The 25,852-nt window shown below is 35.8% G+C and overlaps 3 protein-coding genes and 2 long non-coding RNA genes across 5 annotated transcripts; 2 read left to right on the top strand and 3 right to left on the bottom strand.

Moving 5' to 3' along the window:
* Positions 1-100: 100 nt before the first annotated feature.
* LOC121729894 (mitochondrial uncoupling protein Bmcp) lies at positions 101-7,191 on the bottom strand. Its single transcript, XM_042118627.1, has 5 exons — positions 6,908-7,191; positions 6,461-6,608; positions 4,118-4,322; positions 2,592-2,849; positions 101-1,782 (listed from the first exon to the last, which is right to left on the bottom strand). Exons 1-5 carry the CDS (start codon positions 6,969-6,971, stop codon positions 1,579-1,581), a joined length of 879 nt encoding a protein of 292 aa, XP_041974561.1. The 5' UTR covers positions 6,972-7,191; the 3' UTR covers positions 101-1,578.
* Positions 101-22,831, bottom strand: LOC121730146. Its single transcript, XR_006036072.1, has 3 exons — positions 22,820-22,831; positions 18,946-18,947; positions 101-508 (listed from the first exon to the last, which is right to left on the bottom strand). It is a non-coding gene; the product is annotated as an uncharacterized LOC121730146 (long non-coding RNA).
* Positions 9,502-10,753, top strand: LOC121730036 (plasmolipin). Its single transcript, XM_042118860.1, has 3 exons — positions 9,502-9,783; positions 9,939-10,199; positions 10,295-10,753. Exons 1-3 carry the CDS (start codon positions 9,661-9,663, stop codon positions 10,379-10,381), a joined length of 471 nt encoding a protein of 156 aa, XP_041974794.1. The 5' UTR covers positions 9,502-9,660; the 3' UTR covers positions 10,382-10,753.
* LOC121729955 (CKLF-like MARVEL transmembrane domain-containing protein 4) lies at positions 12,471-18,862 on the bottom strand. The gene is made up of 4 exons (XM_042118754.1): positions 18,430-18,862; positions 16,739-16,868; positions 16,214-16,480; positions 12,471-12,771 (listed from the first exon to the last, which is right to left on the bottom strand). The coding sequence occupies exons 2-4, from the start codon at positions 16,862-16,864 to the stop codon at positions 12,631-12,633; spliced, it is 534 nt and encodes a 177-aa protein (XP_041974688.1). The 5' UTR covers positions 16,865-16,868; positions 18,430-18,862; the 3' UTR covers positions 12,471-12,630.
* Positions 19,494-23,661, top strand: LOC121730104. Its single transcript, XR_006036069.1, has 6 exons — positions 19,494-19,627; positions 19,710-19,827; positions 20,696-20,887; positions 21,239-21,365; positions 21,554-21,739; positions 22,686-23,661. It is a non-coding gene; the product is annotated as an uncharacterized LOC121730104 (long non-coding RNA).
* Positions 23,662-25,852: the final 2,191 nt, after the last annotated feature.

Genomic DNA, 25,852 nt, shown 5'->3' with positions numbered 1-25,852 from the left:
CTAAGAACTGAGAAAAGAGTTAAACTAATATATCTCCACTACTTACGTAAAACTTATATATTAAAGTAAAAAGTATGCGGGTAAAATAAAACAAAGAAAGTAAACATCAAGATATTTATTCGATAGTTTGAATTCGTCTAACGTAACCTACCGTCGTGTTAAAAACGACCGAGTTCTGTACAGTATTTACACTTAACTACCTAAAGTATAGCGGTGTACTCGAATACAATAAGTATATATAGATCAACAAAATGCATAAAAATGCAACGAAACATAAATAGAAGCATGTAATAAACAGGTAATGAAAATCATTTAATTTAGTTATTAAAACCAAAATAGTAATATTACGTTTTAAAACAGAAGTTCAAATTATGCACCCAAGCGCGCCTAATGCAGTAAAAATGTTTTATTTGTGTTAAAACTTAAAAGCAAATGGAAATTGTATGGATTGGATTTCATACTACAGAAAATCCGTTTGGTATTTTTCAGTCAAAAATCTAAGGTGCTACTTAGCAATACGATATAAAACAAAATGGAACAAAGATCTGTAAGCATTAACCTTATTACTCAGAATATTTAAAATAATTTCCAAACATCTTACTAGACAATCGTCTAGAAATCGTTACAAAATTAGAAAACAATATAAATTATTAAAATATAAAGGAAGACAACCAAAGCGATGTAAAATACGAGATTACGCGACCTAGCTATATTATAATAGGAATCCGATACTGTACAAGTGTACATTGTAGAATTACAGTAGCCCAAACAATAAATAATGCTAAAGCATATACAAAGTTATACAAAAAACTGCCTAAACATAACGTTATAGTCTGAATTATCTCAGGCAATTAAATAACAGTAACATACTTCTGTCTCTACTGTCTTAATAAAGACAGAGAGATGAAGAGTTTTCGAGAAAAAATACGTATTTCGATCTCCGGTACTATAAAGACGAGTGCAGACGCGCGAACTACTGCAGATCTATAGATCTATATCTCCTGCAGATCGATAGTGAATATTCTATAAAAAAAAGTTAATTTCTATATGTCTACTCCTAGCAACATAATTTCTACAAAAGGTGAGCACAACACAGGAGATATCCGATCAATAAAAAGATTACTTTCAGTCACCTCGTGTGTATTATTTTATTTGGCTATGTGCAGAACCCTCATTAGACACTCATTCAGCTTAGGAACATAGCGTCGACTTCGTGACATTCTATAATCTCATGTCAGTTTAAGCTTACATAAATAAATATCAACAGCCTTTAACTTTAACAAACTCAATCAAAACTTGAACTACGTGTGCCCCTACGATTTTCTGGTGAACTTCTTCGGCAAACCTCCGTAAAATGTACCGTCGAAGAAATTCATTCATATGCAGATGGCGGGCCCACTTCATTTAGCGCGTTATGTCAATTGGTTTTTCGTGATCCGTCGGCGGGGTTTGACGTAACGCGACCAAATAACGTATACCCACCATCTATATATGAATCAACTTCTCGATACGATAGTACCTCGTAGAACTCAACTTAAAATATTACCCTCCTTTGCGTCGCGCAATCGGGTCGGTACGTCAGTAGAACTGCTTGAGCTGCTCGTAGGTGAGAAAGAAGATGATGTTCCACGGCCCCATGCGCAGCCAGGTGGGCACGAACCCCTTGTACAGCGCCAGGAACCCCTCGCTGCGGACCGTCCGCACGAAGCAGTCCACCGTACCAGCGTACAGCCGCTCGCTCGACTCCAGGCCTTTCACTTTCCTCTGGTTCATCAGTCTCGTCTGGAAGGGGAAACAAAATTTCAAGAACTGCGCTCATATGAATGTAAAGTTTATTTCGACTGATGCTAGTTTTTTTTTTTATGAAATAAGGGGGCAAACGAGCAAACGGGGTCACATGATGAAAAGCAACTTCCGTCGCACATGGACACTCGCTATCATCAGGATTCAAACGTGGGAGAGCCATGCTTCGGCACGAATGGGCCGGCTTGACCGGAGAAATAGCACGTTCTCACAGAAAACCGGCGTGAAACAGCGCTTGCGCTGTGTTTCGCCGAGTGAGTGAGTTTACCGGAGGCCCAATCCCCTAGCCTATTCCCTTACCCTCCCTACCTTCCCCTGTTCCCTTCCCTTCCCTCCACTATTACCCCATTTCCCTCTTAAAAGGCCGGCAACGCACTTGCAGCTCTTCTGATGCTACGAGTGTCCATGGGCGACGGATGTTGCTTTCCATCAGGTGACCCGTTTGCTCGTTTGCCCCCTTATTTTATAAAAAAAAAAGAAGAAGAAGGGAATAGGGGAGGGTAGGGAAGGGAATAGGGTAGAGGATTGGGCCTCCGGTAAACTCACTCACTCGGCGAAACACAGTGGTATTTCTCTGGTCGAGCCGGCCCATTCGTGCCGAAGCATGGCTCTGCCACGTAGTGTGCGCGCTTGTATATTTTAATCATAGAAATTTTATTATTGACCCCTCGCTACTTCAATCATTCGAGCATAATTTTGTATGCCCGTGCGCAAATGCTCCGTGGCATAATATGTTCGTGTGGGCGTGTACAAATTGCGCACTTGCGTATACGTGTGCGTGCACTCACCCGGACGACGTCGAGCGGCGTGCTGGCGAGCGCGCTGCCGAGGCTGGCGAGCGCGGAAGAGGCGAGGTGGTTGAGGGGGGCGTCGCCGAGTGCGGGCGTGAGGCGGCGCTTGCACGCGTCGTACACGGGCAGCTCCACCGCTGCGATGAGCGCCGCGCGCTGCGATGTCGGCCCCACGCCGCGCCACAGCCCCGCACTGCCCTCCAGCCGGTACATCTCCACGAAACATTTCACCAGGTTGCGCTTTTCCTGACCCACCTGCAAAGAAACCATTTTACATAATATATTAAATTATTAAGAGGGGTACACACCACTATAGTTTGGAGAAGACAAACTAAAGTGTCCGAGAGAGAGTGTCGACGAGTGGCCCAATTTTGAAGTGATTGCAGTTAGGAATCTCTCCGACTGAGCAAAATGTTTTAATGTCCATGTGTTATGTATGTGTATAACGTCGATTGTAAAAGTTTTAAAAGCATTAAATATAAATCTGTCGTCTGGTAACACGAATCCTTTAGGTACTTAGCATACAGTAAAGCCAAGATCGAATCAAGTATGTAGTATCTATCTATTGAAAGTTCTTAAACACAATACAATAAACAATGTCAGCTCTGGATTTATGTATAGCCAGTATAGGCCATGGCCTATGGGCGGCAGCGTCCTTTGGCGTCCTCGGAGGGGCGGCAAAATTAAACAATCTTACTACAAAAGATTTAAACACCTGTTGACCAGTTGATTAGAAAAAAAATCAGTAGAAAATGGTCTCAAAACAACTATAGATAGATAGATAGATAACTCTTTATTGCTCACAAATTGGTACTATAACTAGTTCGACGAACTTAACATGTTTACAGTAAAATGTGGGCAAGGGCGGCCTTATCGCTTTAAGCTATCTCTTCCAGGCAACCCTGCGGCTATGGAGATATTACATAATTATAAGCAGGGTAATACAAAAAGTCGACAACAGTTAAACTTAATATCTAATATATTTACATGCTACAGATTATTTAGTGAGCGACTCTATTCAAAAGATGGTTATGCAGCTTTGGTTTGAAAATAGCTAGTGAACTTGACTCTCGAATGTCACATGGTAAATCGTTCCACAAGTGTGCAGCTCTCACAATGAAAGAACCCCTGAAATAGTCACTTTTAGTGAAGGGCACATGGAGTTTCTTACTATAGCCAAAACGCAGTGAACGACTTTGATCATCGTCCCGAAATTGGAAGCACTCTTTCAAATAGGGAGGACAGCGAGGATCGCACATAACATTGTACAGCAATCCGAGGACATGCTCATCCCGACGGAGTCTGATTGGCAGCCAACCAAGTCGTTTACGATATTCTGAGACGTGATCGAACTTGCGCAGTCCATACACGTACCTAATACAAGCATTTTGTAGTCTCTCCAACTTATTGAGATATTCCTCATTAAGATCGGTCATGCAGATATCAGCATAGTCTAATATAGGTAACTATATAAAAATATAATATATAAATAGATATATAAATCTAGCCCTGGACAATGTTACCTGCATCCTGACTTTGAGCACATCAGTGGGGTTGGCGATGGCGCTGGACAGGCCGCCGGCGAAGGCCGCGCAGAAGGTGTTGGTGGGGAGGTGCTCCTTGGTCCCGCCGTCCGCGCGCCGCGCCGCCACGAACTGCTTCAGCGAGTAGTACGTGCCAAACTTGATGGTCCCATACGTCGCCTGACGCAGCACCGCCGGCCATATTCTGAAATCATTTTGGACTTATGTTACTAATCTCTTCGCATCGACTCGATGAGGACTCTACTCCAACTTAATTCAATGTTATTAAGATGCAAGCGATAATATTGAATCCTCGATGAAAGCTTTGTGACTTATGGATTACTTTATCAAGTTGTAAGTTCAACTAATGCCGAGTTAGAGTGGAGATATTTTTGTCGGTCCTGCACCTGATCTCTCGGCAGCGCTCCATTGGGTTATGAGAGTAAAGAATAGTGCTCTTATGTTTTGCGCACACACTTGGGCACTATAAAATTACCCCTGCGTAACTGGCCTAGTTTCATTGAAACCAGAGTGCTCTTGTGTATTGCGCACACACTTGGGCACTATAAAATTACTCCTGCGTAACTGGCCTGGTTTCATTGAAACCATGCTTGGGCACTATAAAACTACTCCTGCGTAACGTGCTCTTGTGTATAGCGCACACACTTGGGCGCTATAAAATTACTCCTGCGTAACACGGCCTGGTCTCAGAACGCGTCGTGGCCGTTTTCATTAGGGCCACAACACGAATTTGCGTCGTGGCTGTTCGCGTCATGGTTTTACTCGATTACCACAACGCGTTGTGGTCGAATAGCACGTCAGCCACTACACGAATTTCGCTTTGTGGTATTTCTCTGATTACCAGAACGCGTCGTGGCCGTTTTCACTAGGCCCACAACGCAAATTTCGCGTCGTGGCCGTTTCACTATTACCTTTGTTGTTGTGACTTGTGAGCCATTTTTTCGCTCACTGAGCGTTTTCGGTCTTTGAGCGTAACATATAGATAAAGCAAGCAAAATAATTAGTGATAAAACAAGCAAAAGAATCTGGAGATCGGGGACAAATCCCAACTCGAATCTCCGATCGATTGTAATGTGTGCGGCATGCGCCCTATCAAAGGGGATTGCAAGCGAACGAATATCGAAGATACGAGAATTGGGGCCAGAAATGCGTACTTAAAAATTACAACAATTTTGCACAATAAACAAACCAGTGATAAAGTAAATACAATAACAACAATACAAACATGCATCTGACGTTAGCGAGAGCGTCGACATTGTCGTAGATAACAAACAGACTGACACAAGCAGCACAGTGTGACTCTTACTGATAACGGGGCGGGGAAATCCTCAATGTTATTTCATCACTTATGGAACAATTTATCTCCTTGTTATAAACATAATTTTTGCCATGTGAAATGCAATAGTATATTTACTTTGTTAATCTAGTTCATTATGTTTATGATACACAATTACACATTCATGTTCTACTTAATTTGTTTAAAGTTGTTAAAATTTTATATTTTATTAATTTAGTACCTCAACCTCAGTAATTTTAAATGTCCGTTATAATCTAAACAAAGGGATGTGGCGGTACCCACAATTATTCACCTAACAATCCTGCATCGCGCTATCGAAGTTTCGGAGAAAGGCAAGATATAATATACAATGTCTGAAATGACGGCCGTGGGCTTCGGCCTGACCGAGTATGCTATCTCTCTTTCGAAGATCTTCCTTTTCAGCCGACACTAACAATGTTAAAGGGATAAGGTTTATTGTTTGCATACAATAGTCTCTAGATTCAGGAACTACAGATTTTGATGATTTTGGTATTGGTATGAGATTTCACTTTATCCGAAGTCATGGGAGAAACATCTAGTGTAAATAAATATTCCACAAATTGTCAAAATGATGAAATATTTAATAAAGTACAATCTTGATAAAACAATGTATATAATATTGGTTTTATCAACTTTATCCACTCATGACTTCAATTATATTATTTGGATAAAAGTTATATTTAGTTTGTTTTTGAGTATGCTATATTATTTGGTATAAAATTAAGTAACCGGCACGTGATTTGACCATGAAAATTTGCACACACAAAGACTTATGAAATTAAGATGCTTTTATCAGAATGTTATGTTATTTTTATCTGCATGTTATGGAAAAATCTGACACTGTTGTCAATCTGAGGTGAATGTTATGTAATCTATGTTTTCATTTCCATAATAATTTGTTCCCTCGTATTACCAAAGGTACTTACCAAATAATAATTTGTTTAAATATTCCCAAGAAAAATTTGTTCTTCTATATAGTAGCAAATAAATATATAATAGCTTACCCGCAGTACAGGGCCTTAACCCCCTCCTGCTGGGAAGTCTTCACAAAGCAGTCCACCATGCCGGTGTACCGCAGCTGCACATGGCGAGGGTCTATCTTCTGCCCCTGTATCTGAAGCCGGGTCTTTGTGGTGTCTATCGGAAAAGTGCCTAGAAGAAATCATATTATTTATCAGTAAAAAAACTTAAAGCTATTTACAATATAAAATAACACGTTAGCATTAGTAATTTTGACTGTAGCTTTAGAAATTTTGAAAAAAAATCATTATATCCTAAGATAACCTCTTAAACAGTGGATTAAAAATCCCTTTTTACGTTTTTCTCATCACTAGCTAGCTAGCTTTCCCTGTTTATCAACATGTGAAAATTACAGTTACTGCCAATAAAATATTACATTTAAAAAATCACATAGGTTATATCCAAACAAATTTTCCCATGAATAGACTTACCAAATTCAGCTACAATCGACGCAAGGCCGCCATACACGAATGGTCTCCAGTCTCTCTCTCCCATTACATGCAATATTTGTAAAAGTTTACAGGAATCTCAAATTGATAGAAGCAAATAAGTTTATCTCGGCTTAGCACGGTATTCAAGCAATCCTTAATTTTAACGTAAAAACATTATTTACGGTGTGAATAACCACTCGTAAACTTAAATATTAATATAATTAGAATTTTTATTAAAAATTCGTCATTCAAAGCAAACAAAATTAAATTTACAAAATGCCCCAAATCGCAATTCCAAAATTCTCTTTCAAGTTTCAATACCGTACATTTGACACAGACGCATATGTCATATTATGACATAACACTTTTTTTTTCATAATATGGCGCTCGGCTTTTTAACCATGGCCAGTGTCAAGTAATATGGCGGGAAAAAATTTTTTTTCGTGAAAAGTTTAGAAAATAAAAGAAAGAAAAAGGCCTTGTCGAACTGAACAGGGAAATACCCCGTAAAGTACCTATCCAGGGTTGCCATTATCGGAAATTTGAGATGCAATAATAAAATGCCAAAACCTGCCAAATTTTTTAAACGTCAACCATAGATAAAGTATTAAAGTATAGATGTAGTCTTAGCCCGTCATCGCGTGGCCATTTTGTGCTTTTTTTCATACAAGTAGTGTGCGTTTATTTTCTTGAATATTTCTATTTGTCGATTATTTCGAAGCACATTATGATACAGGAAAGAAAGTCAATTAGTTCATGATATCGATTAACTATAGTTCAAGTGATGAGAATCCGTAAACACAAGTAAAAAGCTATGCAATTTTTATAGCAAAATTATTAATTGATTTGACATTTTCAGCACTAATGCCTTATATAACACGAATAAGGGATTAATAAACTTATAAATTATCTTTTTAGCTTATAAAAATACCGATTGAAAAGCCCAAAAAACGTTGTTCAAAACTTACGTTTATGGTTTACTATTTAGCGGAACCACAGAACTCAACAATATCTAGCATTAAATGTTCACTAAAAACCTTTATTAACACTTTTATTACATGAAATATGCAGACCGACTCCTTTGTTATGTCCTACTAAGTAGAATATAACATTACACGCTTTTGACGCTTATACACCGATATAAGGCTCTCTCCAGTCTATAGTACCTCAATGACGTCAACCGATCATGCCATAGGCCAAAATAAGACGCCAATCGACCTGCCAAAATGGCAGGAACCTGCCACATATGGTCACCCTGCTTATCATCAGTAGGTAGTGTTATTAAAGATTGCAGAGCATCTCGTAAAGAATCGTCTGGAGTGGCTTATTGAAAAATATAACCTCCTTGCCCAAAGTCAATGCGGATTCCGAAAAGGAAAAGGTACTATAGATAATTTAGCTTTTTTTATCACTGATGTTCGTATTGCTTTTACAGAAAATAAATCAGTTTTAGCAGCTTTTTTGGACATAAACGCAGCATATGATAATGTAAGGATAGATATTCTCAAACGAAAGTTAAATTTATTAGGTGTTCCGGAAATTATAAGTAATTTTATTATAAACATTTTATTGGAAAGATTTATTGCTCTGCCTTTACAAGATGCAACGTCGACGGAGGTGCGGGTTGTTGATAAAGGGCTGCCCCAAGGCTCAGTGATAAGTCCTCCTTTGTATAATATTTATTCGTCAGATATAGAGGATGTAGTGACTAGCGTGACTTCAGATTTGGAATCATTTATGGCATTGGCACCAGCTGCCCCCCCCCCCCTGGATCATGTCGACGTCGCTACTATATTATCTAGTACTTTTATCTATAAAAATCAAAAATTAGGAAAACGAATTTTTGCTACTTGTTTATAATACAATATTTTTACAACTATACTGTACTCGGCGAAACATGGCGGTAGCGGTCATTGACTCCCTGTCAAAAACTTGTCATTTTCTATACAATAGCCGCGATTGACAACATCTGACACTTCATTGCCAATCACAGTTTATATAGAGAATCACAAGTTCTTGACAGGGAATCAATGACCGCTACCGCCATGTTTCGCCGAGTACAGTATAAAAATTATAAATTTTTTATTCTTTATAATTAATATTCGTTATCGTGCACAAGTGAAGGAAAGTGATGTAATAACCTGAAACGTGCTCTTTTGTGTTCCCTCCAAAACTCCATCAAAAGTTTCAGTAAAGCGTCCTAACTCCTACCACTTTACTGAATCGACCGACTTGACTTCTTGACTGTATTGACTTTATACAGACTTTGACTAGACTTTAGACCTGACTGAGCTGACGATAATATAGAAAAAATTGTATAAAGAATATTGTTTTCCCGCCATAATATTATACTCGACACTGGCCATGGTTATAGCCGAAGTGCCACTATATGAAAAAAAAACTGATATGTAAAAAAACTGATATGTCAAAAATCGAAATTGAAATTGAAAGCTTAAATATTGGCAACTCACCGAGGCGGCCATTTTTAAAAGAAGAAGAAGTTAAAGAAGAAGAAGAAGTGTATGAAGTTTCTACTCTGTTTTTGATAATGTTTTTTATATTTTAAATACTATTTTGTTAATTCAAGTTGTATATTATTATAAACTATACCAAATATTTTTTTAAACATTGTTTGTAATTAGGTAGTAACAATAAAGTCTGTCAAAACTTAAATAGGAATAATAAAGCTTCAGCTAAAGTATTTGGGCTACCCCATGTAGCTTTTGATTACTTTCATAAATTTAGTAAGAACGATGTTCGATAACTACTCTCCGCCGCAACAAACACCCAGTGCCCCACCTCCACCACAAAAGATAATAAGGTTTGATAAAGGATACCTCAAGACATTACCTGGCATACTAAAACTGACAGAACTGGTAATTTATGACTATTTTGTACCCCATTTTGTACATAGTATTAACTATTAACCAACGAAGTATTAAATTTGCTAGCTCTCAAGGCTGAAACGACAATTCTTAAAATATATATCGCAGTTTTCACCTTCTGCAACATATGAATCTTTTACTTACAGATATGTAACATAGCAGGCTTCATTTGTATAAAGATATCATGGGCTTGGCTGTCGGCAATTTTCTTCAACATTCTGTACTGGGTGGGCATCATGGTGACTCTGTTCCTGTTGCTCATGTACACATTTCATTTTGTGGAGAAGTATGATAGATGGCCATGGTTCAAAGGGGAATTCTTTTTTTCGGTGGCCATGGCATTGGCATACATAGTCACCTCAATATTTGCCTCTACAATTGGAGAGAGTGTAGGCTATGCTGTTAGTGTGAGTATATTTTATTAAAAAATAACAATATTCTTTCAAACTTGCATACATTTATTTTTTGTTATGTATATTTAAAACTTTTTGGTTTTTTTTAGTTCTTTGGATTCTGTGCTATTATTGCATATGGTTTAGACGCCTACTTGAAGTACAAAGGATGGAAGAGGGGCCTGCCACCGCAGTAACATGACTATTACTTCCAGACAAGTGACCTTAGTAATGATAGGTAAACTTAAATTTTAAACAGGTAACCATTTTGATAACAAGTGCCTTTCTAGTATATTTACTTAAGCACAACTTTTTGTAAGTATTTTAAATCTATACAATATTATTGAGACAGTATTGTCCTACAAAAACTCTGCCCGAGGGTAAGAATATTTTGTATTAAAAAATGAGCATTTGCATGTGCTAAAAAAATATATGGTATCAAGCACTAACAGCTAAGCTTAGCAAGTAAGCCAAATTATTGTTTAACTAAAGACTTATTTTAGTTAGTATTATTTTTTATTGTTAAGTCAATAATATTTATTTTAATTAATAAAACATACTGTAAAGGTTTGGTATTGCTTTAATAAAATCCTTATGTTACAAAACTTGTACAAAGTTTGTTTCAGCTATGTTTGATACAAATGTAGCTGTTCTAGTACACCAAGATAATTTTTTTTTTCGTTCAACTTATTACAATTAAAAAGCATAATATAGCATAATATATGGACTCAATATTAATTTCTATACATAATGGGAACTCTAAATTATATTATTGCAACTTTCAAAATTACTACTTGATACAATAACCATAAACCATAGTATGGATTCCATACTAATAGTCTGTCTGTTAACTCTTGCCGCCAAAACCGCTGAATCGATTTTGCTTAAATTTAGTTTGGAGATACTTTGAGTCCCGGGAAAGGACATAGGATACTTTCCATCCTGAAAAATTGAACGGTTGCCGCGCGATAAACGAATTTTGTCGCAAGTGACAGACACTTTTGCATTTGTAATATTGAGTAAATGAATCATATTATATCAAGCTTATTATTACATACATAATATATTATATTTGACACATAACTTGATCAGCTTAGAGTAAGTGGACGGAGAATAGCGCCGGTGGTGCAAACACTGTCATATCAAACAGTGTATAATACAAGAAACAGACAATGACATCACATTGCAACAACTATTTAAACGTAACAATATTATTTATCTCCTAAGTTACAATGTAGTATCTACTGTGTTGGGAGATTTGGAGTCCAAATTAAGCCTTAGGTTAATCCCTCAACTCCCAAGTGGTAACCCGCTACCGCGCCATTTGCGCTGCGCCTTTCACTTAAACTTTAAGCGGCAGCCGGTTACCGCGCTCTTCCATTCGATTAAGTAGCGTATTATTGGTGCCCCAGACAATATTGATATTCTGAGATACATAAAATAAAATATCACAAGTAACAGCAACCAGCCTATATAACTATGAAACCTTTGGTTTAAACTTAATAATAATAATGTTGATTTATAGCTACATAGTAATCACAATACTTTCAGATTGCAATAATATATCTTACATTATAAATAAATGCTGACCCATCAAATATCCAGCTTCCATTTCATCTCATCCAAACTGCCTCCTAGGCAGTTTTAACAGAACAAAAATACAAATCATTTAACATGATATAATGTAAAATGTAAAATGTAAAACTATACAATTATATTTTGGTAAACTGTAATTTTTGATTCTTATTTCATTCACCTTACATTGTAATGAAACTGGTGATTCTCAGCCTGATTCTTACAAATTACATTTCCTTTTGATTGTTGAATCATCTTTTTAACATTATCCTTATAACTACATGCATGTAATTACGTCTTATGTACAGAATTCATTACTACAATAAATAACTTATTTAAATTTAAAAATGAACACACTAGTATAGCAAATACTAGTTAAGTACTTTTCTGACTAATCAACTATTATTTCATTTTGAATACATATTTGGCAAAACAGGCAAGTCTATCAAAAGGTCATAATTTTTTTTGAGCAGTGAGCCAATAAACAGTTTAAAAAATATTTTCCTAAATTTGATTGATGAATCAATATTATAACACTAGTGCCTGTTTCACCACTTCCTTATAGGTGCCGAATAGGCTATCCACCACTTAACTTGACAGATGAAGTATGGAGAATCTGTCAAAAAAGCTGTGAATAGTCTATTCGGCACTTTATCAGAAAGTGGTGAAACAAGCCCTTAGTGGAGTAATCAGAATATTTTTTATAAAATATACCTAATACCTATCTAATAAAATTTTAAATAATTTGATCTAATCAAAATAAGCATAGGTGTTACAAAAAATAGAAAGTGTTCCTCACAAAAGCATTGTCTATAGAATATTTTGCCATCAGTTTGGCTGAGCAAAATGCTAAATCCATAATGCTCCATAGCTATGGCAGTGCAGGTGGTGTAGTGACTGGAGTCTGTTTGGTAGTGACCCGAGTGCCCTGAGCCAGATCACCCGCCTGCATCGCCCTCGCCTTCAGGAATGCATCAAAACCGTACAACACCATGGCCAAGTATCCAAAGAACTGAAAGTATAATTTATGATTGTAAGATTTCATGTTTTACAAACTTAAAAATGGGTTTATATCACAATACTAGCTGTTGCCCGCGACTTCGTCCGCGTTAGTATAGTAGATCACGTCCCAAGTATTATTTATTGTACAAAAATATTCAATGTACAGCATTGACTTTCCTACGATTTTATTATATATAGATGTTCCGCGCGGCTTCGCTTGCGTAATTTAGGAATTTTACACGACCGTACATTTTTCCGAAAAAAAATAGCCTATGTCCCTTAACGTGGTATAATGGTATATTCTTCATGTTTGCCAAATAACATAAAAATTGCTCCAGTAGTTCTTGAGAATCTTAAGATAATAAGCAATTTCATATAATTTCCCCCGTTTTTTCCACATTTTCCTCTATTTCTTCGCTCCTATTAGTCGTAGAATAATAAAATATAGCCTATGGCCTTCCTCGATAAATAGGCTATCTAACACTGAAAGATTTTCAAATCGGACCAGTAGTTCCTGAGATTAGCGCGTTCAAACAAACAAACAAACTAACAAACTCTGCAGAATTATAATATTATAGATAAGGCATCCATTATACGATCATACAAGGCACAGTCGATTCCGTCAATCATGAATTATTTTTGACTGATGGTGATTGATGGACTGATGAATGGTATTAGACGGTCACTCAATGGAGAATGTTACTAGGTATGCCAAATTGCTTGAAATTTTGTCACAGTAAAGCCTGTGTGTATACAAATACACTAGTTTTTGTTGCAGTCAAAAATACCTAGTAGTTTTGATTTTATAGGGATTCAAAGTTTCGAAAAATATAGTCCCGCTAACAGTCCCGCGACCGCTTGTGACGTCATAGCACAATTCTGCCGCGCGGGCCCCATACAATAAACGTGATTTTTTGGCATATCTCAACAACGGCAACAGGTAGGCACTTGAAATTTTCACCAAGGTCTTAATTATATGTGTACTTTAATAATTAATAATAATATTATGATAAAATAAAAAATTAAGGGGGGCTCCCATACAAAAATCACAATTTTTGGCCAATTTTGCTCTATAAACTATATTCTCTATTTTAGACGTCGTCTATTTTAGACGTGGGAGAGCCATGTTTCGGCACGAATGGGCCGGCTCGACCGGAGAAATACCACGTTCTCACAGAAAACCGGCATGAAACAGCGCTTGCGCTGTGTTTCGCCGAGTGAGTGAGTTTACCGGAGGCCCAATCCCTTACCCTGTTCCCTTCCCTATCCTCCCCTATTCCCTCCCCATCCCATCCTTACCCTCCCCTATTACCCTGTTCCCTCTTAAAAGGCCGGCAACGCACCTGCAGCTCTTCTGATGCTGCGAGTGTCCATGGGCGACGGAAGTTGCTTTCCATCAGGTGACCCGTTTGCTTGTTTGCCCCTTTATTTCATAAAAAAATAACGGTATGTGTATTCATGAGCGAGTCCGATTAGTAAAAAAATACAAATAAATAATCGGCCAAGTGCGAGTCGGACTGGCGCACGAAGAGTTCCGTACCGCTACAGTGATTTGTATAGAATTTACCCCCTTAAATTTTTATTTTACTTTAATATTATTATTAAATATTAAAGTACACATATAATAGTTTCATACATATAGTAGTTATTAAATATTAAAGTGCACGTATAATAGTGTAATAATATATGTAGTAGTGTGAAGTCACACGGTAACCAGGCGACCGCGTCCTACGGTTACAACTACTTGTTTTGCTTATAAATCGGAAACTAATTGACGTATATCAAAGAAATTCTTTCACTAGTATTTTTTATTTTTGACAGAGAATATGGAATGCTAATAATCAAAATTAGGTAACACGAGCTTTTGCCCGCGGCTTCGCTTGTGTTAAGAAGTATTATTATATACAAACTTTCATCCCCTATTTGAACCCCTTGGGGTTGGAATTTATCAAAATCCTTTCTTAGTGGATGCCTACGTTATAACATCTACCTGCATGCCAAATTTCAGCCCGATCCGTCCAGTGGTTTGGGCTGTGCGTTGATAGATAACTATGTCAATCAGTCAGTCAGTCACCTTTGAGTTTTATATAATATATAGATTCTTCAATCAATAAATAAAACGCAATTTTTTAGCTTTTTTTGCTCTTTATCAATAACGGCAATAGGTAGGTACTTGGAATTTTCACCAAGGCCTTAATTATATTATGTGTACTTTAATATTTAATAATAATATTAAAATAAAATAAAAATTTAAGGGGGCCTCCCATACAAAAATCGCTGTGGTGGTACGGAACTCTTCGTGCGCGAGTCCGACTCGCACTTGGCCGATTATTTATTTGTATTTTTTTACTAATCTGACTCGCTCATGAATACACATACCGTTATAGAGCAAAATAGGCCAAAAATTGTGATTTTTTGTATGGGAGCCACCCTTAATTTTTTATTTTATTATTAATTATTAAAGTACACATATAATTAAGGCCTTGGTAAAAATTTCAAGGGCCTACCTGTTGCCGTTATTGAGATAGAGCAAAAAATCACGTTTATTGTATGGGGCCCGCGCGGCGGAATTGTGCTATGACGTCACAAGCGGTCGCGGGACTGTTAGCGGGACTCGATATTTTTCGAAACTTTGAATCCCTATAAATAAAATCAAAACTACTAGGTATTTTTGACTGCAACAAAAACTAGTGTTACCGGGTGCCCGCGTCGTATAGTTACAACTTGTTTTGCTTATAAATCGGAAACTAATTAATGTATCCAAGTAATTCTTTCACTAATATTCTTTATTTTTGACAGAGTATGTGGACTGCTAATAATCAAAATTAGGTAACATTCTCCATTCTCTTCAGTTTTATGTCAGTCAAAGCCAAAATTTTCAAAGGTATATGTTTCTAATTTTTTTCCTATTTTGTCAGATGTGACAACACTCACTCAAAATACGTGACTGGTGGTTGCATGAAGCAAAAATCAAGATATCCAGATTTTCATCAATCAACTTCATGCAACCATCAGTCACTGCATTACATGACAGGTTATGCATCAGTCACAGTCATGACTATGGTAAAACTGACAGCAAAACCTACCGTGTAATGTTTGTCTATGGTCATTGCGCCTGCCAAATCCTGTATGTGTTTTTGGTAAAATTAAAAATACCCCTGAAGGGTAAACAATTAACTATTTTATTTAATGATGGTTGGAATATATTGATATAAATTAAATTGCAGTATGGTGGCAAATCTTATTATGTACAAACTAAGACCTTTAATTTATTGATAAATCTATTAATCATTAAGTAAAACAGTGTATTGTCTACCTCTGAAAATGTTGATTAAAACAAAGGATTTGGCAGGCGCAACGACGATATAGGACTTAAGCTTTCTCATAACCACTTTATGCCTAAATTTCATAAAGCATACTTTTGCATCTCAACAGTCGTTAAAATAACTCACCCCGGCTGCTGAATATCCCGCTGAGCCATAAGCCAGAACTATAGTTGAAGCTATGAGGTACAGAAATGAGATTATCCCACAAACTATCAGCTCTATCTTCAGCCACATGATGTTGTGGTACTTCTCCACCACATGGAACAGGTACAGCAGAAGCAGGATCCCGCTGAACCACAGGCCGAGGTGTGCCACTATGTTGAAGTACACCCCCCGGGGATTCCACCAGAATGCTGAAGACTGTATACAGATAAATCCCAGTAGATCTAGAACCTGAAAAGTAAATGTCATTTTTACAAAATGAACCATATACAAATAAATACATGCAAATTTATATTAAAAAAACATGATGTTAACCCATCAATCGTGGGAAAACGAGACACAATAGATATTCTATTGTGTCTTGTTCACCAGTGAGCGTCTGGGGCTTAAGAAATCATATTATTTAGTCTAAGTGTGAACTTAATATTATTATATTAAGTTCACACTTAGACTAAAAGTAAAAATAAAGCAAATTTTTACTAAACTTACAATAACTGCCACTTTGATGATCCCTGGCACAGTCCTGATGTATGAGGGGTCGAACCGAGTCTCTGTTCTGAACACCACATTACTAGAACCCATAGACTGAGGCGGATTTGTGGGAGTGGCCATCATTGATCTGTGTGGAACAAATAGTCATAAGAGTGGGAGCAAGTTATAAAATCAACATTAATCCCTAGATAGTGGATTCGTGGAAATCTATTGTTATCGCGGTTGAATGTGACCGCTTGGGAGTTTAAGTTTTAAAATGATTCTAGAAGAATACTATACTTAAAAAGCCATTAGATAAAAACTGTTTATAAGCATTAGGTAAAATTTTAAAGTGCGAACACTGGCTATATTATCTACTCTTAACCGATTCAATGCGGCGCATCTTTTTGAAGACTTTCAGTCGTGGCGGCATACAATTTTCCCGTGACACGTGAGCCTTGTCATACGCCTTAGGAGTAGATGACACGGCTACTGTGTCATACGCCATAGGAGTAGATGACACGGCTACCGTGTCATCCGCCACGTTCAAAAAGCTTTGTTTTTTTTTTGTTTTTACGCTTGTATTAACTTAATTTATTTAATTGAACCCAAACTATTGTTGTTGACGGAAGGCTACATTGTTTTAAGTTAATTTCGAGTAGTTTTACTAAGTGTAAACCTGAAAATGGCAGGAAAGCGATTTTTTTATTCAGATGTTGCAAATCTTTTGTAGGTTTCAAAGTTAGAAAAATGAGTACCTACCTATATTAAATAGATCTGGGTTTCCAAAGTAAATTATATGTTCGTAGATAAATTTAAAGAAGTTCGTAGTAAATTTTTTTTATCCGACTTCCAAGAAAGAGGAGGTTATACGTTTGGCTGTGGATATTTTTTTATGTGAGTTCAACGATTACTCCGCTGTTTGTGAATGGATTTTCAAAATTTTTCTTTTGTTGTATAGGGTATTTGTTCCGATTGATCCGGTTCAGAGTTGGTACCATGTTCACAAAAGTGGTGATCTGATGATGGGAACCATGAAGACTCCCAATATTACTTCTTTATTTTCTTAAAAGTTTACTATTAAAAAGCCCAGCCGCACATTATCCGAATTTATTATCAGAAAAAGTCAGACGCTCATACATTTTGACACAACAGAATTCTGATAGTATGCGGGGTCCACAACAAAATGTATGAACAGAGTACGTTTACGACGAACATACGAATTTTAGTGATCAGAAATTTTGGATAATGTACGGTGGGCTAAAAAAGGAGACAGCACCTACTTTTTTCAATTCATAGAATATTCAGAGAGGAAGCCTATAAGCTTGTTTTACGTAGAAAATTTAGATGGGTTTTGTTCGGAGCAGAACCTTCTAAAGTGTAATTTGAGGGAGATACAATCGCTTTTTAAATGACACGGCTCACGTGTCATACGCCACACGTTAAAAACCCATAAGACACGGCTGCCGTATAATCCGCAATGAATGCACCTTTTAAAAAAGGTTGACGGCCCCTACTTTTTTTCAATTCACAGAATATTCAGAGGCGAAGCCTATAGGCTTGTTCTATGTGGAAAATTAAAGATGATTTTGTTCAGAGTAGTAGAGAGCCACACGTTAAAAACGCGTATCGGTTAATATGTATATCTATAAAAACAATACATTAAGTGCAGTTGTGTGTAAATTATTATAAGTAAAGAGGATACTCACAAAGTATTGTTTACGAAGTTTTAAATAACACTAGGTCGGTCGCTGGTCCCCGCAGGCCGCGGCTAACGGACGTGAGATAAGTATGAAGTCACATCACCTTGGTCCTAAATAAAGTGGCGATAGCGTAATTCACATGTGACTCAACACTGTTTATGCAGTAACGTCCAAGTGACGCCACCCATTGTGTTTACGATACTCAAGTGTTTATTGTTTACGATTCAAAATATGAAAATATTATAACATCATCGACGTTTCGTGTTGATACAATATTTTGATATCGTTGGTTGATACTAATGGGAGCACAGATTTTTCATCACTGTCGTAATCTCATGGTATCCATTAGATTACTCGGTTTAAAATAACACTACTTAATTTGTTACACCCCAAACAATATTATCTTATATCATTGAAAAATATAACAACAAATTTATTTGTAAAAAAATTAAACCAACTCATTATAATTATGTGTTCCTAAGCTTTATAAATAGTACTGCCCATTGCCCAATACGTTCTGACGCCTCGCTAGCCAATAAAATCTTGTCTGATCGGACTACCAGGTTACTATTTGAAGTTTTCAAACACACCCTTGATTAATTCGACCATAGAGATTTTTTTTTTTTTGTTAATTCGTCCCGGTCGGGACAGGCAAAGGGAGCGTTGCCCATACAGCCATTTCTATGTTTTCTCTATTTAATGAATGATAGTGAAGGCCGAAGCCAATTCTTTTATATTAACCATCTGAAATAGAGTTTTCATCAGGCCGAAGCCAATTCTTTGATATAAATAATATGAATAATAAGTTTTTCATCAGGCCGAAGCCATTTCTCATGTTTTGATAGTATTGTTTTTTTTTTAATACTGTCCCTTCTTCAATTTGACATATTGTCGTCATTGGTCATTGTAGTAGTATCCCTTAGTAGTCTGTGGTCATTGTCTTCAATGTCTTGACGTGGTCTTGACTCTTGACAGATGCCTAAAAAGGCTAAAAAGTCTGCTAATATACAGTTCAAAGTTATGTACATTAAATAATATTTTATTACTAAAACTAAGAAAAACGAGATGAAAAGCAAATATAAAAGAGAATTATTTACAACCACAAAGTACTTATATATAATTAGGAAATTTACAACACATAACCGTTACAGAGAACTATCTCTGTGTTACTATATACAATCTCAAGGTATATAGGTAATGACTGGTGAGTACCTATTTAATTATATATCACCAATAGTAGAAAGGACGTACTCATATATTGGCTTATAACAATCGGGTGTTTTCAGAAGCTGCTGAAGGGAGTGCGGGATGGCTTCAGCAGTTTTAAAGATATCCATCAAGTGATTAATAAAAATAAATCTTTGAAGAGTAAAACTGTTACAAGTAAAGAAAATGTGATCCAAGGTTTGTTCAGAATGATTACAGTAATTACAAACGGGTGAAGACAATATATTCAATCTATGAAGATGAGCATTAAATCGACAGTGACCAAGTCTAAGACGGCAAATAGTAGAATAAAATTTCCTGTCATGAAATGAAACACCTTTAGTAAACCATGGGACTGACAACTCCTGTTTAATCTTAGAATACCATTTTCCTTTGGTTTCCATGGTCTGTTTCCAAAAATTTGTAAATTCGATTTTAAAGGTTTCTTTTATTTTGACTAAAACGTCAGATTCTGGAAGACATATGTTTTTAATACAATGCTCCTGAGAACAAATAGTTATAGCTCTTGCTAAAAAATCGGCTTGTTCATTTCCCTTAACACCAATATGTGACGGTGACCAGACTAAAACTATATTTTTTTTGTTTAATGTTGTTAATTTTGTATATTTTTCTCCAATATCATGGATAATATAGTTAGTTGTACAAAATTTGGGGTTATTTAAGTTTTGAAGAACGCTAAGACTATCGGACACTATAATCCATTTATCATAAACTTGAGTTTCAATATACTCTAATGCAGACAGAACTGCTAAACACTCAGCAGTAAAAATACTTGTTAAATTTGGAAGCCTAATACCATATCCTTTCTTATCCTGTTTAATATATATGGCTGCTGATACCGCCTCAGAAGTCTTTGAACCATCAGTATAGACTTGTTGATAACCAACTAGCTTACTTAGTAAAAGGTAGACATCTTCTTTGCACTTCAAAGAATTATCAATTACAATTTTTAGTGGAAAATATTTAGAGCTAAATGTGCTCATATAGCAAGGCCATAAGTCACTTTCATATAAGTTATAGTCTTGCTTTATTTTTACAATTTCAGGTAGGTAATGTAATAAAATAGAGGAAGAAGAACCACTCTGCAATTTTACAAGAAGAGGATGATTTTTAATGGATGAAATTCTCAACAAAAACCTGTATATTAAATATTTAAAGCGAATTTTCAAAGGAGGGATGTTACATTCAACCTGCATTGATATTATGGGTGTGGAACACATTGCACCAAGCACAATCCGTAAGCACCTATTTTGAACTTTATCTAGTCTATCAACAAAATGTGGAATAGAAGCAAAGCATACATAACCATATTCAAAATGGCTTCTTACAATAGCCTTGTAAAGAATTAATAAAATTTTTGGATCAGCTCCCCAATATGTGCCTGCTAAAGACTTTAATATATTGCAAGCCTTTAAAGCCCTGTTTGCTAAGTAATCAATATATTTATTAAATTTGAAGGAGTTCTGAAAAATCACACCTAAGAATCTAACAGTTTTGTCAACTGCTAACTTACTATCTCCATATTGTATGACAATGTTTGTTGTTTTGATAGGTTTTTTTGAAAAAACTAAAACTTTGCTTTTTTCAGAGCTGATGTCCAAGCCCAGATCATCATAATAGGCCTTAAGGCCGAGGAGAGCAACTCTGAGATTTTCAATAGCTGCAGACAACTTGTCTGCAGTACAATATATAGTTAAGTCATCTACAAACTGTAGGTTAGTAATGTTTTGACCTAAGACAATATTTAACTTATGTATATACAAAATAAATAGTAAAGGACTGAGAATTCCACCTTGACTTATTCCTTTGTAGGAATACCTTGGACCAATCAGTTTATTTTCAAATTTCACATATAATTTACGACCACTAAGAAAATGATACACCCAATTTACCAATTTTTCAGGTAATTGTAAAGAAGTTAAAATAGTTGAAAGTTTTTCCAAATTGACATTATTATATGCGCCAACAACATCAAAGAAAATACCAACCAATATTGAATTACAAGACAGAGCATTGTGAATGTCCAAACAAAAATGACTCAAGCTCTCTCTAGCCGAACGGCCACGCCGAAAACCGAACTGATTACTAGGTAAAATATGATTTCTTTCTATAAAAAATTCCAATCGCTGTTTAATAAGCTGTTCAAATATTTTGCCAACACAAGAACTTAAAGTTATAGGTCTATATGAATCTGCAACATTTATATCCTTTCCGGGTTTTAATATTGGAACGAGACAATCTGTTTTCCACTGTTCAGGAATCATGGAATGGCACCACAATGAATTTAATAGATTAAGGAACAACTTCATATTTTTGGTGTCTAACAATTTAAACATTTTGTAAGATAAACAATCTAGACCACAAGCAGAATCTTTACGAGATTTTATGGCTGCTTTCAGCTCTTCAAATGTAAAACTATTTACTAAAAAAGAATTTGGAGATGTTGTCACATTGGAATTACTGTTCTTATAATTATTTGGTACTGTATCTGGAGTATATTTATTTAAAAACTGTAATATCCATTCACTATCAATGAAACTACTTCTAGGTGTATAACTTCGGTTGAATTTTTTAATTTTCATCCAAATTTGGCTCATAGGAGTTAATCTACTAACAGATTTACAAAAGTTTTCCCAAGAAAGTCTTCGCTCTTGTTTCAATACGCATTTTTTATGCGCCTGAAGACGCTTAAATTCGACAAAAGTTTCAATACAAGAATTCGCTTTAAACCGCGCATAGGCTTGACGACAATCATGTACAGCCTTGGAACATTTTTCATTCCACCATACTAATGGAATTTTAACTTTTTTTTTAACGTCACTACAGGCAGAACTTTGAGAAACAGAATTAGCAGTTGGGGTGCAGAACTTAGGCTTATTCAAACCGTTGATAAATGTGCCACATTTATCAACAGTTTGAATTATAAGCGCACAGAATCTATTATAACTGCCGATTAAATCGCATGTTTCAATTTGAAATTTTTTTAATTTCTGATTAACAGTTTTTTCATACAAATCCCAATTTACTGTTTTCAGATTCGTGTGAAGAGGAAAACTTTCAAATGTCTGTGACAAGTTACTATGAGGAGAGAATGATGGAGAAAGATTCAATGTTGTCAGAGTTGGTAAATGATAACTACCTAACGAGTCTGAAGAAACTTGCCATTCACAAAATAATGCTAACGACGCCGAAACAAAAGTCAAATCTAGTGCATTTGGCTTCCATCTATGCGACCCTACAGTGGTTGGACGTCCATCATTCAAGAGAACCAAATCATTCTCATCAGCGACATCAACAATATCTCTCCCTCGCGCGTCAACTTTGCCGCAACCCCATAAAGTATGATGCGCGTTAAAGTCTCCAGCCAAAATTATCGGTTTCGGAATAGTCTGTATTAAATCATTAAATTTTTTCTTATTAAATTCAGGAGTACAGCTTCCTGGGCTGTAAAAACTTACTATCGAAATTTGTTTCTGAAAAATTTGAATCTGAACAACAATATTTTGTAAAGAATCATCATAAAATGTATTAATTTTGTTATAGACTATAGTGTTATGAATTAATATGGCTACTCCATTGTGATTATTACCACAGTCATTTCTCACAATAGAGTATCCTTTCATGTTAAATGTGATATGTGGTTTGAGCCACGTTTCACTAATTATACAAATGTGGATGGAATTATCTAATAGAAATTTTTGTAGTTCATATTTATTACTTGGCAAGCTTTGACTGTTCCATTGCATAATATTTACTTGGGCAGAGAATGTGAAAGATTGTTATTTTTTTCTTTTATAGTTTCTTTTATTGTTTCTGAAAGAAGCTGTGAGTTTATGCTTGCATTTTGAGTCTTGTTCAGAGTAATAGCTTTAATTAAACATTCTGTGAGTAACGTAAGTGCGTTTTTATTTGAGAGAAGTACATTTAATAAGTCTTTACTATTTGTGTTTTCATTCAATGAAGGGAAATTTTGTAATTTATTATTAAAAAGGTCTGCATATGATGTAGTTGCATACTTTTTTTTATTTTCTTCTATTTTCATTTTTTTAACTCTACATTCTCCAGATATAGATAAATGGCTACCTTTGCAATGTACGCAAACAGCTTTATCTGGGCTTTGAGTACAGTTTTTATAATTGTGAGCCTCGGCACATATCGAGCAACGCTCTGCATTCTTACAAAACTTTGCTAAATGTCCGTATCTTAAACATTTATAACACTGTTTCACTGGTGGAATATATGTCGTAACAGGAAATCGCCACATATTTATTAAAACATATTCAGGTAATGATGTAGAGCACGAAAATGTAATTGCCACTGATTGCGTTGGTTGCAGCTCAAAGCTGTTGTTAACCTTAGCTTTTCTCATTATTCTACGTACACATATTACCCTTTTTGTACTACTCGAAATTGCTTTATAAATTTTTTGATTGGACATTTCGGTCGGTACGGAGCTGATGACACCAGTCAACTCCGTGCTACCAGCTGGAATGCTTGCTTTTAAATTTTGGTCTCGTAAAAAAGTAGTATTTTCAAGAAATGCGTTAGCTAAGTTCGGCCGATTAAAATAGACTCCAACTTTGAATTTATTAATTTTTCTCAAGAAAGATATTCCCTCAATCGATTGTTGGAAAATACGACTTAAACCCATGAGGTCGCGAGTACCTATAGGAGTTTCACCTGTGCTTTCCACGAAGACTACAAATTCAAATCCAGCTGCGCTGTCCTCTGGATAGCGACGGCTGTAATCATTTACTCTATAAGGAGCATATTTGCTAAATTCCTCTGTGGGCTCAGACTGTTCAGAGCTACTCGACTCAGCCTGATCATCCACCGGACTAGATGATATTGGTCTCTTCTTCTTCCGTTTGGACGGCCGCTGAGACATCGCGGCGCGCCTGGTCCCGTGAAGGGACTTTTATATAATTAAAAAACTTACCAACAATACGAAGAAATAATTATATACAATTAAAAAATATATACAATACGACAAATATCCTACAATTATGCAACTTTTTACAATAAAAATCAAATTAAATTTTCAGTGCTGAAAAATTTTCTACTTTTCCCGCCACTCCCGAAAATCGAATCCTCGACCATAGAGATTTTGACAAATGTCAAGTGCAGTTATGTCAAAAGTTTAGTTTTTTTTATATTGGTTGGGATGAAACAGTGTCATGTTCAATAAAATCCTAACAATTTCTGTCAGAACTGTTAGGATGATGAACATGTTACATGACACTCAATTATGAAGTTGACAGTCAGCTGCCAAACTGCGAAAAAATGAAACGAACACGGCTAACCGCTAATGTGCGGCCATTTATACTGTATTATCTATATGGTGCGGCCCGACCGGGACGAATTAAAAAATATCATTGACTTTTATATGTGGACGCGGCAATGGTCTCCACAAAATCAAAATACTGTGGCCGGTCCGCCATTTTATGTTCCGGTTCTCCGAGGTACATAAACTGTCAAAGTGTCGTATTATAGGGATGTCGAAATTGAAAGAAAATATTGATATATCGATAAATCGATATTTGAAAAAATATCAATATCGGTCTCGTTATATCGCGAAAAAAATATCGATATATCGGTCAAATTTTTCGACCAATTTGCTTTTTTTAAAATTAATTTGTAGTCCGTCAAAAAAGTGAAGAAATTTAAAAAAGTTTGTCCTTGGATCGGTACGTTTATATTTTTACTAAAATTTTTGTTATTTTACCGATGGCTTGACTTCGTATGTACTAATTTAGTTAATAATTAGACAATAAATAAGATTTGTGATAGAATAGAATATAACATGGCTTGATTTTCGATATTTAATCAACATAGAAATTAGTAGATTTGACGTTTAGTGAAAAAATATAAGGTGAAGAATCTGATCATTTATTTAAAAGATTTTAACCTTAATAGCTCACTTATAACATCTTACTTATCGATAACCTCGACAAATATCATCCCATCACTATAGACCGCCATGTGCCTTCTTGGCAATATGGCGCCGGTCATACTTTTTTGTAGTAATGTCGCTTCCATCTGTTTCCTTATTCATTGAAAAAAAAACCATATATATATATATATATATATATATATATATATATATATATATATATATATATATATATATATATATATATATATATATGTATGTATATATACATATATATGTATATATATTTATATACATATATATTAGACC

Source organism: Aricia agestis, chromosome 1 (genome assembly GCF_905147365.1).
Source record: "Aricia agestis chromosome 1, ilAriAges1.1, whole genome shotgun sequence".
NCBI lineage: Eukaryota > Metazoa > Arthropoda > Insecta > Lepidoptera > Lycaenidae > Aricia > Aricia agestis.
Note: the sequence above shows the minus strand (reverse complement) of the source record. Positions and strands in the feature narration are given on the sequence as shown.